The sequence below is a fragment of the Zalophus californianus genome, chromosome 5, assembly GCF_009762305.2.
Source record: "Zalophus californianus isolate mZalCal1 chromosome 5, mZalCal1.pri.v2, whole genome shotgun sequence".
Lineage (NCBI taxonomy): Eukaryota > Metazoa > Chordata > Mammalia > Carnivora > Otariidae > Zalophus > Zalophus californianus.
In genome coordinates, this window is record NC_045599.1 from 16,979,697 (window position 1) to 16,993,360 (window position 13,664).

Consider the following 13,664-nt stretch of genomic DNA (forward strand, 5'->3'; position numbering starts at 1 on the left):
GTTATCTCTGCATGATTTTTAATTATGACTTTTCTTTTAAATAATTTAAATAATTAAATAGCATATTTAATTTCCCAAAATGTCTTTTGTGAAAATAAAAAGCCTGCCTGCGCAGGCACCTATTATATTATGCTAACTTTCAGTGTCTTCTACCCTTAATATTTTTATTCTTTTCAAAAATTTTCCAAGGAGAAAAGCTGACATTATATTTGACTACCCGATTCTAAGTTCTTAAAATAACGTTTATTCTTCAGTATGTAAAATCTTACCTTTTTAATTTTACCTTTACTTTTCTTCAAAAAAAATTACTTTTTACTTCACCTTATGATCATTTATTACATTTTTTATTTTGACCAGTACTTTACATGGACCTCGAAGTGAGAATATTTAACTGACTTAAAGCAACTTCCCTAGCCTCAAGCATAGAACCTTGTTTACAGGTAATAATGAGTAAATAGTGTTGGGCAGATGAAAGTATAGATGGCTCAACATGAGTTACTTTATGTTCACATGAGGGAGGGAAATCTCCTAACTGTACACTTTTTTTCCCCTCCCTCTCCGTTAGAACTAGAGAAGGGACTCACAATTGGAAACAACAGCGGCCCTAGCATCTAGTGAATAAAGAATTTGTAAAACGAGAGCTGGATTTGCTCCAGTCATGTTTCTTTAGGCAGCAGTGAAATGCAAATTCAGAACTAGGAAGTGAACCAATCTGATCATGTACTTTAATTCTGTAGGAGGGCCAAGGGCCTTTATATTAAAGAGACATTATTTTATTCCTGATAACAAATTACCAAGAAGCCCATTAGACAATTGCTTTCCACTTCCTATAAGATGGTAAAGGTAGACTCTAAAGCGCCGGAGGACAAAGTGATTTGCCTCCACATATTGTAAAAGATAAGAATGTCAAGAACTGTATTTGTATGTGCTTTTGAAGTTACATAGCTCCTATTTCATAATTGAGTGCATAGTACTTTTTAATATTTTTTTCCCGAAGTAGTAAATCAGGGTCTATCCATAAGAAGAGAACCGTTTTGTTTGGTTGTTAAACTATTCTGGGAAGTTTTGCTAGGTGGCAGTATATGCTCAGTAATGATTAAGTTGTAGCTAATCACCAAGCATTCTAGAATTTTTGAATTGCTGCTCATCAAAAGTGAAAAAATACAATTCAACAGTAAGTTGTCATCCAAATGGCCAAATTAGAATCCCTCTCTGTAATTAATACCACAATAATTAATACATAATTAATTTTGTCAACTATGAAGTCGTTCATATGGAAGATGATACAACAAATGTCCCTATAATCTACTTCTTATATTTAGCAAGTGTCAATATTTTGCTATATTGTAATGCTTCATTCCACCTACCTTCTTCTCTGTCTCAGAAGTAATTCTTACTCTTCCAGTGTAATTTTCTCATCCACATCTTTTTGTAATTTAGTAACATACCAGCATTTATTATCTTATATATGCCCAGAGTATTATGTAGTATATTTTTAAATTTGCGTGTTGCTGTGTTAATGCATGTTGTACCACCGGTATCATTATAAAAGTTACTTCTCAGGGCACCTGGGTGGTTCAGTCCATGAAGCTTCTGCCTTTGGCTCAGGTCATGATCTCGGGGTCCTGGGATCGAACCCAGAGTCGGGCTCCACACTCAGTGGGGAGTCTGCTTGTCCCTCTGTACCCCCTCTCCTGCATGTGTGCACGCACTCTCTCTCTCTCTCTCAAATAAATAAATAAAATCTTTAAAAAAATCTTTACAAGTCCCTTTTCACCACACAATTTTGGGGTTTACTCATGATAATACATGCATATCTCCTGCATTGATTTAGAACACCACATTGCTTGTGCTTTATTTATATGCATTATTTTATCTCTTTTGCACAATTTTGTAGGAACTCTGCAGTGAACAGTCTTGTGCATAGGCTTTTCCTGTTGTTGGAGGTGTGTCTCCTTGATGGGTTCCTAGAAGCAGGATTTTTGTTAGATGTTGGCCAGAGTCTCCTCCAGAAAGAGCATATCAGTTTGCATTTCTGTCAGCAGCATATGCTTTCTAATAACCATGGGTTTTTGTTAGAAGTTAATTTAAATGCGTGGCCAAGTCCGTGAGTTACCAGAAGAGGCTGTCTAATTGACTGGCCCGCAGATAGGTGACAGTTCAAAGTCATATTTACTTCTGTCTTTGGACCATAGTTTTCTCTCAGCTTTATAGATCAGAAACTTGCCATCCTTGTCACCCCAGAAGTATAGCTCATTCTTTCAAAAGCAAGTTCACGTTAACGATAGCCTAGAAGAGACCATAAAAATGAGGAAGCTAGTTTATTAAATAGATCTAATGTAAGACAGTAATGCTCACATTGTAAAACATTCTTTTATTATCTACTGATCTACATTGGCTACTTGGACTGTAAAACCATAGAAAGGGGTTTTAATTGTACAGTTCATTCTTGTTGGGCTTTGATACATTTGTCCCCATAATTGAGTTACTCCAGTGCAAACTGGATTTCTCATCTCTGAACTGGGGAACACTTCTCTGGAATCTCCGTGAATTAGACATCGCCAGCTTTTGCGCTTTGTGGCTCCCTTTCCTGTATTTGACTCTTCCCCCTATGCCCACGTGGTCTTTTCCCAAGCAGGTATATTAGGTTTCCACTTAACTTAGTTACGATCGTATTTTTGTACTCTCTGCCCAAGAGGTGATCCAGGTTACATTACTGGGTTGAAATTTTACCAGGTCAACAGAGGTCACCTGCATGCGTAGGTTCTCATTGACCCCTCACTTTCCGCACGTGTATTGTGTGTGTGTCTTTATGTCTTTGTGTGTTCCCGTGTGTGTGTGTGTGTGTGTCTCTCTCTTTTTCTTCAGAATGCATTCTTTTGCTGCTTGGAAGCCCTCAGCGTCGGTTTGGCGGTCTTACTGATGATGACCTACAGATTTGTCCTTCAGTGTCTTTCTTCAAGCTCTTCCCTTTCACTTTTTTTTATTTTGTTTCTTTTTTGTCAGTGCATTTCATTCCATTAGTATGCCTCTATTTTCTCTTTCTTCTACTTCTCTTTCCCTCCCAGACAGTATCCTACTCTTTTCACATTTTTAACAATGGTAGTTCTATTTGCTTTTGGTTGGAAAACCAAAGCACATTGCCCTTAAGTAGTGCATTGGCCTTCTGACAGTATTGAATGTTTTAGGCCTGTCTGTTGACTTGTGGGTTTTCTGTCAACCAACTTCCTAAGTGCAAATGAATTTTGAATCGTAACTGAGAGGCTCTTGGTACCTGTTTGTCAGTTTTGCAAAAATAAAGTGCTTGAAGAAAGCTAAGTGCTTGGGGTAGGCAGTAGTGAGAAAAATAAAATAATATTTCCATTGTTACATAAAATGAATGTACTTATTTTTCTAATATATTAAACTTAATCAAATTTTCCTACTGCCTGCACGCAAATACTGGAAAAGTCAATAAGCTATAAAAGGATTTTTTGGTTTTGGCATGAAACTACATACATAAAGCATTCCCTTTTAGAATTCCCTAATGCAGTAATGACAAACATAGTACTTCTTAAATTGGAATTTTAAAATTGGAGTTTAGCTTTCCCATGATTGGAATGTAACTGAGGACCAACTCTGCTCACTGCAATTTATTAGTTAAGTTGGGTTAACAGCAGTTAGTGAATAGCATATAATCATTTTATGCACCTGTAGGGTACAGCAGTTAGAAACAGTTAATGTATTTTAATGCATAACTTATCACTCACTATTGTTTTGTTTTATAAGTGACCTTCAAAAAATGTGTCATAAACCCCCATTTTGCTGCATATGAAATACAACAATTTTGGGGTGCTTGGGTGGCTCAGTCAGTTAAGCGTCTGCCTTCGGCTCAAGTCATGCTCTCAGGGTCCTGGGATCTAGCCCCATGTCCGGCTCCCTGCTCAGTGGGGAGCCTGCTTCTCCCTCTCTCTCTGCTGCTCCCTGCTTGTGCTCTCTCGCTCTCTCTGTCAAATAAATAAATAAAATCTTAAACAAAAAGTTCTGTTCTGCAAATCTCCATATATCAACAGATACTGTAGAATTTATAAAAAAAAAAAAATTTAGTGTAAATGGCTTTTTGTTATGCAAGTATGAATTTTTTTTTTCTAAACCTAACTTCAAAATAAATTCCAAAGTGGTTGGTATATCTAGTGGGAAAGAAACCTGATTACTCTGCATTTTGTTACTATATTAGGCATTTGAAACAGTGAATGAACAAGTAAGTATTACAACTTTTCGGGTCATTTGTTTAAATTTTTTTGAGTATATGTGAGTTTATTGAAAACTCACACTATACCATCACTATGTTAGGTGGTAAGATGTAATGTTGAGTAAAACCAGACACTTGACCTTCACGGAATTTATAATCTGAGAAGACACATCAGATTGTAATCAGATTACAAGTAAAATGTATTCTAGGGTGCCTGGGTGATTCAGTCGGTTAAGCGTCTGCTTTTGGCTCAGGTTATGAAGCTGGGGTACTGGGATTGAGTACTGCATTCGGCTCCCTGCTCAGCAGGGAGTCTGTTTCTCCTTCTCCCTCTGCTGCGCGTGCGCAGTCTGTGTGTGTCTCTCTGTCAAATAAAAAAATCTTAAAGAAATATTCTGACTTGGTTGTAGATAACTGGTTGGAGAGGGGGAGGAATGGATATAGACAAACCAATTACCAGTAACTCACCCAAGAGAGCTAGGAGGTCAAGAAAGGGGGGAAAAGTGGTACAATTTGGGATATAATTAGGAGATACAATTAACCCGACTTGGTAAGAGATTCACTGTGAGGGATTTAGAAAAGAAAGCTAGTTAAAATGAGCCCTAGGTTTATAATTGAACACAAGGATTGTTCTTTTCCCTGAAATTTAAAACAACAAAAAAGGAAGCCATTTGGGGGTGAAGAACATGAGTTCAGGTGTGCGTTGTAGATGATTTTAAGCGTGCTCAAAAGGAAGTATGAAGTAAACATTGCACATTTAGGTCTGGAGCTAATTATTGAGTCATCTTGTTTAGGTGGGAAATTAACAATATACACAGGTAAGCTCACTTAGGTCTAAAACGTATATTGTGAACAGAAGAGTTGGCTTAGGACTGCCCTATGAACTTATGACTGGTTAAGGGTGGATGAGTCTTCAAAGAAGACCAAGGTAGAGTGACTGGAGAGAACAGAGGAAAACCTGGAGAGTTTTCTGTCCCGGAAAGCAATGAATAAGTGTTCCTAGAAAGAGAAAGTGGTCACCATTGTCAAATGCTGCTGAGATCGCAAGTAAAGTGAAGTTGAAAAATTCCTGTTGGATTTGAGGGACTTTTAGAAATCATTGGTGTCTTTTGTAACAGCTTTTAGTGGACTAATAGGAATGGAAATCCAACTGGGATTATGTGGTATGCAGAAATGGAGTTAGGGAGTTTGAGCCTCTCTGAAAGCTTCGCTCTGAGGCAGTTGTAGAGAGAGGGTACTCCTAGTGATCTTCATAGTGAGAATGTTTTGTCTGTCTTATCTCTATTGAAAATGAATCAAGCACAATTAAAAATCAATAGAAACAACCATGTAAGAGATTGACAATGCTAGAGTAAAGGGGTAGTCTGTAGTAAGGGTTCTAAGAAGGCAGAAAAGATGAGATCCAAAATACATGTAGAAGATGAATGTCAGATATTGTGTAGGAGAATTTGTTAATAGAGGATGGTAGGTGATGAAAGTAAATTTGCATTCATGGTGGTAGAAAGATGGTGGTTCCCCTCTGATGTTCATTTTCTCCATAAAACTGGAAAAGAGGAAGAAGGTCAGATGTTTCAGAAAGCAGGCAAAGGTTTAAAACAGTCATTGTAGAAGGAATTGACCAAAAAAATATAATAGGCTTGCTAAGAGTGTAGGAGCCCATTTCATATTAGTTATGATGAATTTAATATAGATAGACTGTCTCAAGTATTTCCCAGCTCTTGGGGGGACTATGATAACTCAGGATTAGGCGTGCCTGGGTGGCTCAGTTTGTTGGGTGGCCAGTTCTTGGTTTCAGCTCAGGTCATGATCTCAGGATCCTGGGATTGAGTCCCTTGTCTCACTCGACGCTCAGGACACAGAGTCTGCTTGAAGATCCTCCTTCTGCACCTTCCCCCTCTCTAAAATAAATAAAAGAATGAATCTTTGAAAAAAATGAACTCAGGATGATGTTTTCATCCAGGATTAACTAGAGGGATAGTTAACAGGAAGGATAGGAAAGTTTAAGGTATTGACAAGTGTTGATCATGTACATAAACTGAATAAAAGGAGGAAAATTGAAAAGAACAGGACTAATGGTTTGAGGGAAAGTATAGGGGTCAGTGAACTGTTGGCCCCAGGGAAGTCAAAGATGGTGGTGGTAGGTGGAGTTGAACAAGGAAATAAGCATTGCAATCTCAGTGTAGAGTATTTGCATTAATGGTTGTAAAAATGGAATCCTTATGAGTGATAACAAGGACTATGGTGTGACCTTGGACATGGGTGCTGAGACTGAAGAGGTCATGAAGAAAGGAAATCAACAAGTGAGGATATTATAATGGATAGGTTATATTACATAGACATCTGTGTCACCCAGAATGACGGGGTAAGTTAGGACAGAGATGAATTGTAAGCGGATTGCCACTATCTTCACTGAATAAGGGGCTGGAATATACTGAGGGTGAGAGACGGTGTTATAGCCAAATGTGCAACCTTGAAGAAACAGAATGATGTTGATACTGCTATTTTGGCAAGGAGATTTTGAGGGATTGTATGTTCCAGGTAGTCTAGCAACGCTCTAGAAAAAATTACTTAGGGATCACAAGGCCCCTGTCCTCTAGGAGTGCCCAGAGTATAGAAAAAGATGGTCACATGAGCAGTTAGGGACAGTACAGTGAGTTAGATGCTGCCTACAAAGTATAGTGGGAACATGAAGGTTGGAGGGTTTATCTCCATTTGAAGAAGTCATTGGAAGACTTCTCAGGAAAGATGATATCTGACCTGAATTTTATATAGTTCTTAAAGTGGAGAAGGGGAAGAAGGACATTATAGGAGGAGGGAGAAAATATATGTATGACAGGCAAAGTATAAACTCAAAATGATGGCATCCCATCGTACTAAGTACTTTTATAACGTGGCTCTTCATCGTTAGAATATTTCCATTTCTTGGCCAGTTTTTCTGGTTTTTTTGTTCTTAGAGTTCAGCACTGTTGTCTAATGGGATGATTTAAAGCATCTGTCAGTGTGTGTGTGTGTGTGTGTGTGTGTGTGTGTGTGTGTGTGTGTGTGTGTGTGTGTGTGTGTGTGTGTGTGTGTGTGTGTGTGTGTGTGTGTGTGTGTGTACGCATGCACGCTTGTGTTTTTCACATTTCTTTTAAAGTTACACTTGAAATTTATCACCAGAAACGAATGCAGGGGTTGCTGTGTAAATAAGTAAAATATTACCACTTTCACACATTTGCTTTTGGTAACTGAATGGTAACACTCATTCACTAAATTAAATTCCTGCCATTATGGGTAAAGCTCTGTTTTAAACCGCAAGGGTGCGGAGATGAATATGATGCTCTCTCATCTCAGGGAACTCACCATTTATTACGTTCCAAGCACAAAATACAAGTGCACTATTAAAATATTAATCACCGAGAATGCTATGTCTTTCTAAAAAAGTCCTCAGACACATTTTTAGAATGTTGATTTACTCCCTCACTGTTTATGAAAGAAGTTTGATTTCATCGAACTGTGAATATGGTTGAAAATTTGGTTAAAGTGACTAGACTTAATCTGTAATATTAAGACTCAAAGTATGTTTCTTCTCGAATTAAGAGAGAACCTTTCTAATTTCGATTTTATTCCTCAAAGGTTGTGAAGATGAGAAAAGAAGTGAAGAGAATCCGAGTGTTGGTTATCCGAAAACTTGTCCGGAGTGTTGGCAGACTGAAGTCAAAAAAGTTAGTCACTTGAAGTTATGGTCCTATGACTAATAAAATGTCAGAAAGTTGTTTTTATTCAATATTTACAAAATTTGAGGGTGGGACCAGAAGGAATAATTAAGTATCTTACTCATACAACACTTTGTTTTATATGGAGAGAGGATCTGAGTGGGATACACTGTGCTATGTCAGCATGTCCTTACATGGTTTGGGCCACATTTGCTTAGGATACACAGTGAGTTCTGCTGTTTTTTCAGGGCTCTCCTTCTGGCCTTTTCAGAATGAAAGTCCTTCAGAGTTATTTATGTGTTTTATGTTATTGGAAGTTATTTTAAGATGCTGGTGTAGTTTAATAAGTCTAGTAATAACTTCAATTATGAAGATTTTATGTCAGTTTATTCCTTGAATTGCTAAATAATTGGAAATCTTCATTACCTTGTGGAAGTGTTTATCAAAACATGTGCCATCTATTTTTTAATAATATTTTGTAATGTCCTTATGACTAGTATTTGAGTAAGCATGTTATAGTGTTTACACTTTCAGTATAAATATTTAGTCTTCACATGTATTTTGTTCCTGATTAATTTCTTGTTCTATCATAAATAACCTTTCTCTCTGATGTAATCAGTATTTCTCTTTATGTATTCCTTTAATTCCAGAGAACAAAATTTTATTTAATAAAATTATATCTGACCTTTAATTGTAGCTTATGAAGGTTATGTTACATTAAATGCAATGTGCCATTAAGCAGTTGATTATTCGACCTTCCCATTAAGGAATTAGAAGGCCAGCTGTCTCTCAGTAGTAATGGTCATTAATATAAGGCCAGATAATGCTCATATATGCCAAATACTTGGCTTTATTGATGGAATTGGTGTCTGTGTTGGGCAGTGGGGATGTTCTGGGCAGTGCATGATAACAGTGTTTTTTATTTACACTTAATGCTTTTCTAAAAGAAATGAAGAGACTTTTCATTATGATTGGAGTCTAAAATACATGCTTTTCCTGGCTGTATATTTTCATGTATTTTTTACAGGGGTACTGAAGATGCACTGTTAAAAAACCAGAGACGGGCACAACGATTGCTTGAAGAAATTCATGCTATGAAGGTAAGGCCGTGTGTGTGTGTGTGTGTGTGTGTGTGTGTGTGTGTGTGTGTATTTCTGCGTCTCCTCTCAGCCTGCTGTGTGTGTGTGGTGTTAGTTATTTGAGTATTATTGCCAGTTGACTAAGACTGAATTTTATGGGTCTGTTTGGTGAAGAATGTGGCACATTTAGAAAATTGTAATATGTTTAAGCTTGCATTTTTTCCATGTTTTTTACTGAATTTGTTGAAGTCCTAGAATAATATACGTAGAAGCTATGCCAAGCTAAACTCATCTATGTTTAATAATGCCTCACGCCTGAGATTTTTATTTTTACTCTAACTTCACACATAAAGTCTACGTTAAGTTCGAGAATTAAAGCGTTCATGCTATTTGGTAATGCGGACGGTGATATTGGAGGCTGACATCATGCTTTGCCTATTGCCAACTCAATAAATTTTTGTGTGGTGGTGTCAGCGTTTTATTCAGCTCTGTAGTAACTTGAAATAAAATTAGTGCTGGACCAAAATGAGCCATATTTTTGTTTCTTTCAGCCAGACTCTTCACTAGCATAATTTTTAGGTCTTCTCACTGCTCTTACTTTGTGGAAACTTTCATTTACCAAATGACATACTATTAAATGTCTGGGAGACTGTTTTATTGCAGAACTTAAAAACAACATTTGGTACCAGCAATTACCTTAATTGCAGGGTCATTTTGCATGTATGTTTATTACATTTTGGTATAACTTCCAAGTTTTGAGATAGATAAAAGAGCCAGAGAATTCTCTAACAATATTTTAATTGAGTTAGATCATCAAAGCTTCTCACCATTTTTTCCATTGGAAGGGATGATAAAGTGTTTTATAGGACAAAGTTATCACAGTTAATCCGAGTAGAAATGAGGTGGGACATGATTCTTTGTGTGAGTTGTTTTTTGTGGGGTATTTATTTGTTTTATGTTCACAGGTCTGCAGAATTCACAGAATCCATTCGCTGTATCTTTTCTTTCTCAAAGTTTTAATCCCACTTTTGTGTAGTCATTCAGTCAAAATATTCTGTATGTGAGTCCTTATTATTGTTTGTATCAGTATAGTTCACAGATGATGTTGGCTTTTTCGTACCTTTTTTTCCATGAAATTTCTCCAAGAAATAAAATCTTTACAGAGATTTCTGTTTTGAGTGTAGCACTGAGATAGGAAATTACGATTTATCCCTTTTTCTCTTTCACTTTCTCTTAACCAAGGTCCTTACTAAATTACATTCCTTACCTAAATTTTTCCCTGTAATTTCTTCTGAATAGTCATTTTCGCAGTCCTAAATTATTCAGATGCTTTGAACTACTGGGTAACTGCTGATTTTATTTTACCCTGGAAAGGATATAGTGTATATAAAAAGCCTATATGCAGTGTATGAAGAGTTTGAGATTAAAATATATTTGTTAATCGTCCTTTCTGTAGCTCTCAATAGTAAATTTAATGTAATTAGAAAGAAAAGTCCTTATTTGATCTGTATGTGAAAGTTGTTTTCTGTTACTCTTAATCCTTATCAGCAACAGGAAATTGGGCTGAATGATAATTAAAGTTTATAGGTTTACAAGATTGCAGTGTTGTGACCTTGTTTGTTTTCCTAGTTCACTACGATTAAGACTGCTATGGGATCATTGCCTCACAGAAGACTAAAATTCATAACCTATATATTCCTTGCATTTGTAAATTTAATAGTATATAAGTTCTTCGAATTCTTGGTAGTAGTGGTCTAGATTGGATACTCTGACATCAACTTCTTTCATAATGCTGTTTAAAAACTGGATTACATTGAAATGTAAAAACCAGAATAAAAAGTGTAGTAGAAAGATGGTACGCTTTTCTTACATTTGAAATTTTCACATTCATGATTCCTTTTACAAAATTAAGCTCTTTTTCTAAAAGAAGCAAATGCATAGAGGATTTTTTAAAATTGAAAGGTCATTTGTGATTTCCTAAGGAAGTGTTCATCATCTGGGAGTATCAAAGAAGTAGTTACAAAACAGAAAACTTACAGTCTCAAATAAATTTGGAGAAAAACCTCTACTTATTTGTTTTTCCAGATGATTTTTTTCTTTGGCTCATATACCACTACATTTTTATAGACTTGTTCATGACAAGTCCTATACTTGTCAAGTTCATGACTTGTCCTATATAGACTTGCTTTCTGTGATAATAGGGTATTTTGTTGCAAGCTGACTTCCTCAAGAAGAAAACCTGAGATATTTTTAGAAATGGGAGTTTGTTTTCTGGCCAAGAAAAAAAAACATGCCCTGATCTTTATGATACTATAAAATCATAGGTTCTAATTTTATAGACTATAATGTATGAATACCAAGTCTTTGCTGCCTTGTCTAATAGTATTCACTAACTTTTAACTTTGACGTTAGTATAAGTACTGTCTTCCGAAACAGTCCTTTTTTCTTTGGAAATTAAAGTAGATAATCAACTTTTACAGATTCCTATTAGTTAGCTAGAGGAGGATATGGTAAAAGTAAGACACTGAAGTCAGTCAAAATGTTCAAGAAATTCCTTCTTAAATAGTAAAGATAATGACTGGCTTTTACTGTGCATTTACTATGTGCCAGGTAGTACATTGTGTGTTTTATATTCACTATCTTATGAAGTTGGTATCATTCTTACAGTCCCAATCTTACAGGATATGAAACTGAGTCTTACAGAAGTCAAGCAGCTTGCCCAAGGTCAAATAGCTATTAGGTGGTGGGCTTCCCAATGGATTATGAAGTGAACGGAAGTAGCTACTTAATTGTGTTGCTTCAGTAAGACAAGAACTTCCTGAAATATATCTAGATTCTACTCTCCTAGAGATTGGATGAGAGAATATAATAATAAACATGATACTTGTCCTGTAGGGGACAAAGGCCTAAAGACATACAACATGTTTTCAGATTCTTTAATTCCTCACAGCTAAATATATTCCGTTACCTCTCTATTTTTTTCTTACTTCCCCATTGAGGCTGTTACTTTTTGGTATGTTAGGTGTTCCTGTACACTGAGAATGTGTGGATTCTGTGAGACCTTGCTCTGCCTGCTACCCTTACTTCTCTATTTTAAAACTTTCTAATTTTGTGTTCTTCTTCCCTTCTTTTGATGTGCTTAGGTCTCCTACTCAAACCAGCCTTTGAACTTGCATCAGCTGTTAGGATTGCCTGTCCCCATGCCCCTTCACAGCCTGTTTCTAAGTGGTTGGCGTTAGTGGAGCACAAATAGGTAAAATGGTGTAGATTATGGTGATATTTATATCCTGTCATTTGAATTTCACCCCAACTCTATAAATTACGCAAATTCATATTTCACAGGACATGTTTAGAAGAGTTCTGGGCTGCATATACCCACTGGATTATGGGTTTATCATCATATATATTCATATATTAACATTTTGTGACATATCTGGTTGTATTTGCTTTTAAAAAATTGCTTTTAAAAATTTGTTGAGAAATTTCTCTGTAATTTCATATACTTTTGGTTGTTTTCTCCTATGAATGCCATAGAGTAAAAGATGCCTTATTTTTCCTGGAAGGCTACTGTGTTAATTACCTGTATCAAATTAACGTTTAGTTCACTTATCATACTAAAGTAATAGTATTAAATAAGTTAGTCTTAGATAATAATTATTTTTGACAGTTTCATCTTTTGCCTGTAAGCCAATCTAAAGAATCAAATCAGACACATACTAGAGATCTTACCTACGGTCCAGCTTAGGTATGCAGTCAAGGCTATGCAGTCAAAGGCACGTGAAGCCAGGAGAGAGATCTGGGACTCTGGGTGATTCCGCATGTCCTTCCTTTCTACATCAGACAGGTGGCCCAGAGTAAATGATTAGGTGTCTAAGTGAGGAAGTGTAGTTACTACCTCATAGCAAAGAACATTCAGACTTTGAAACTTCTCCATTCTATTTCCAGTGTTGGATAGCTTAAGCGATTTTCTCCGGAGGTCCATGCCTCATAAGTCCATAGATTTTTAGGTTTGTTTACTGTAAAGCGTCCTTACAAGGGACAGCCTCCTCAGCATTTTTCAAATAAGGACTTTCCTCCTAACAAAAATCATTAGTCTGTTTACCAGGAGGACCAGTTAACAGCATATTATTAACAAGTACGTTAAACTCTTTCACCTACTTTTCCTGGAGTTTCTTCCTGATAAAGAAAGTTATAGACATTGGGGAGGGTGTGGTGAGCACTGTTGAATCACAGACTTGTACCTCTGAAACAAATAATACATTATATGTTTAAAAAAAAAAAAAGTAGGAAGGGAAAAATGTGGTGGGGGGGGATCGGAGGGGGAGATGAACCATGAGAGACTATGGACTCTGAGAAACAAACTGAGGGTTCTGGACCGGAGGAGCGTGGGGTGATGGATTAGCCTGGTGATGGGTATTAAAGAGGGCACGTACTGAATGGAGCACTGGGTGTTATGAACAAACAATGAATCATGGAACACTACATCAAAAACTAATGATGTAATATATGGTGATTAACATAACAAAAAATTAAAAAAAAAACTAATGATATAATGTATGGTGATTAACATAACATAATAAAATAAAAAAAAGTGAATGGATCCTTTTCTCTAGTACATTGAAGAAATCAAGTAATAAAAATTTCTTGAAACCTTTAGGT

At 36.3% G+C, this 13,664-nt stretch overlaps 1 protein-coding gene and 1 long non-coding RNA gene across 3 annotated transcripts in view; one reads left to right on the forward strand and one right to left on the reverse strand.

Annotated features, from left to right (window-relative positions):
• SRFBP1 (serum response factor binding protein 1) overlaps positions 1-13,664 on the forward strand; it is a 64,020-nt gene that overhangs the window by 3,276 nt on the left and 47,080 nt on the right. Inside the window, exons 2-3 of the mRNA XM_027606006.1 lie at positions 7,847-7,935; positions 8,954-9,026. Coding sequence (XP_027461807.1) covers positions 7,847-7,935; positions 8,954-9,026 — 162 coding nt within the window. The remainder of the gene's footprint in view (positions 1-7,846; positions 7,936-8,953; positions 9,027-13,664) is intronic.
• Positions 1,848-13,294, reverse strand: LOC113929247. Of its 2 annotated transcripts, none has more exons than XR_003522136.1 (3): positions 13,164-13,294; positions 12,735-12,836; positions 1,848-2,289 (listed from the first exon to the last, which is right to left on the reverse strand). It is a non-coding gene; the product is annotated as an uncharacterized LOC113929247 (long non-coding RNA). The 2 variants fall into 2 exon arrangements; XR_003522137.1 differs by lacking the exon at positions 1,848-2,289 and adding an exon at positions 5,917-6,129.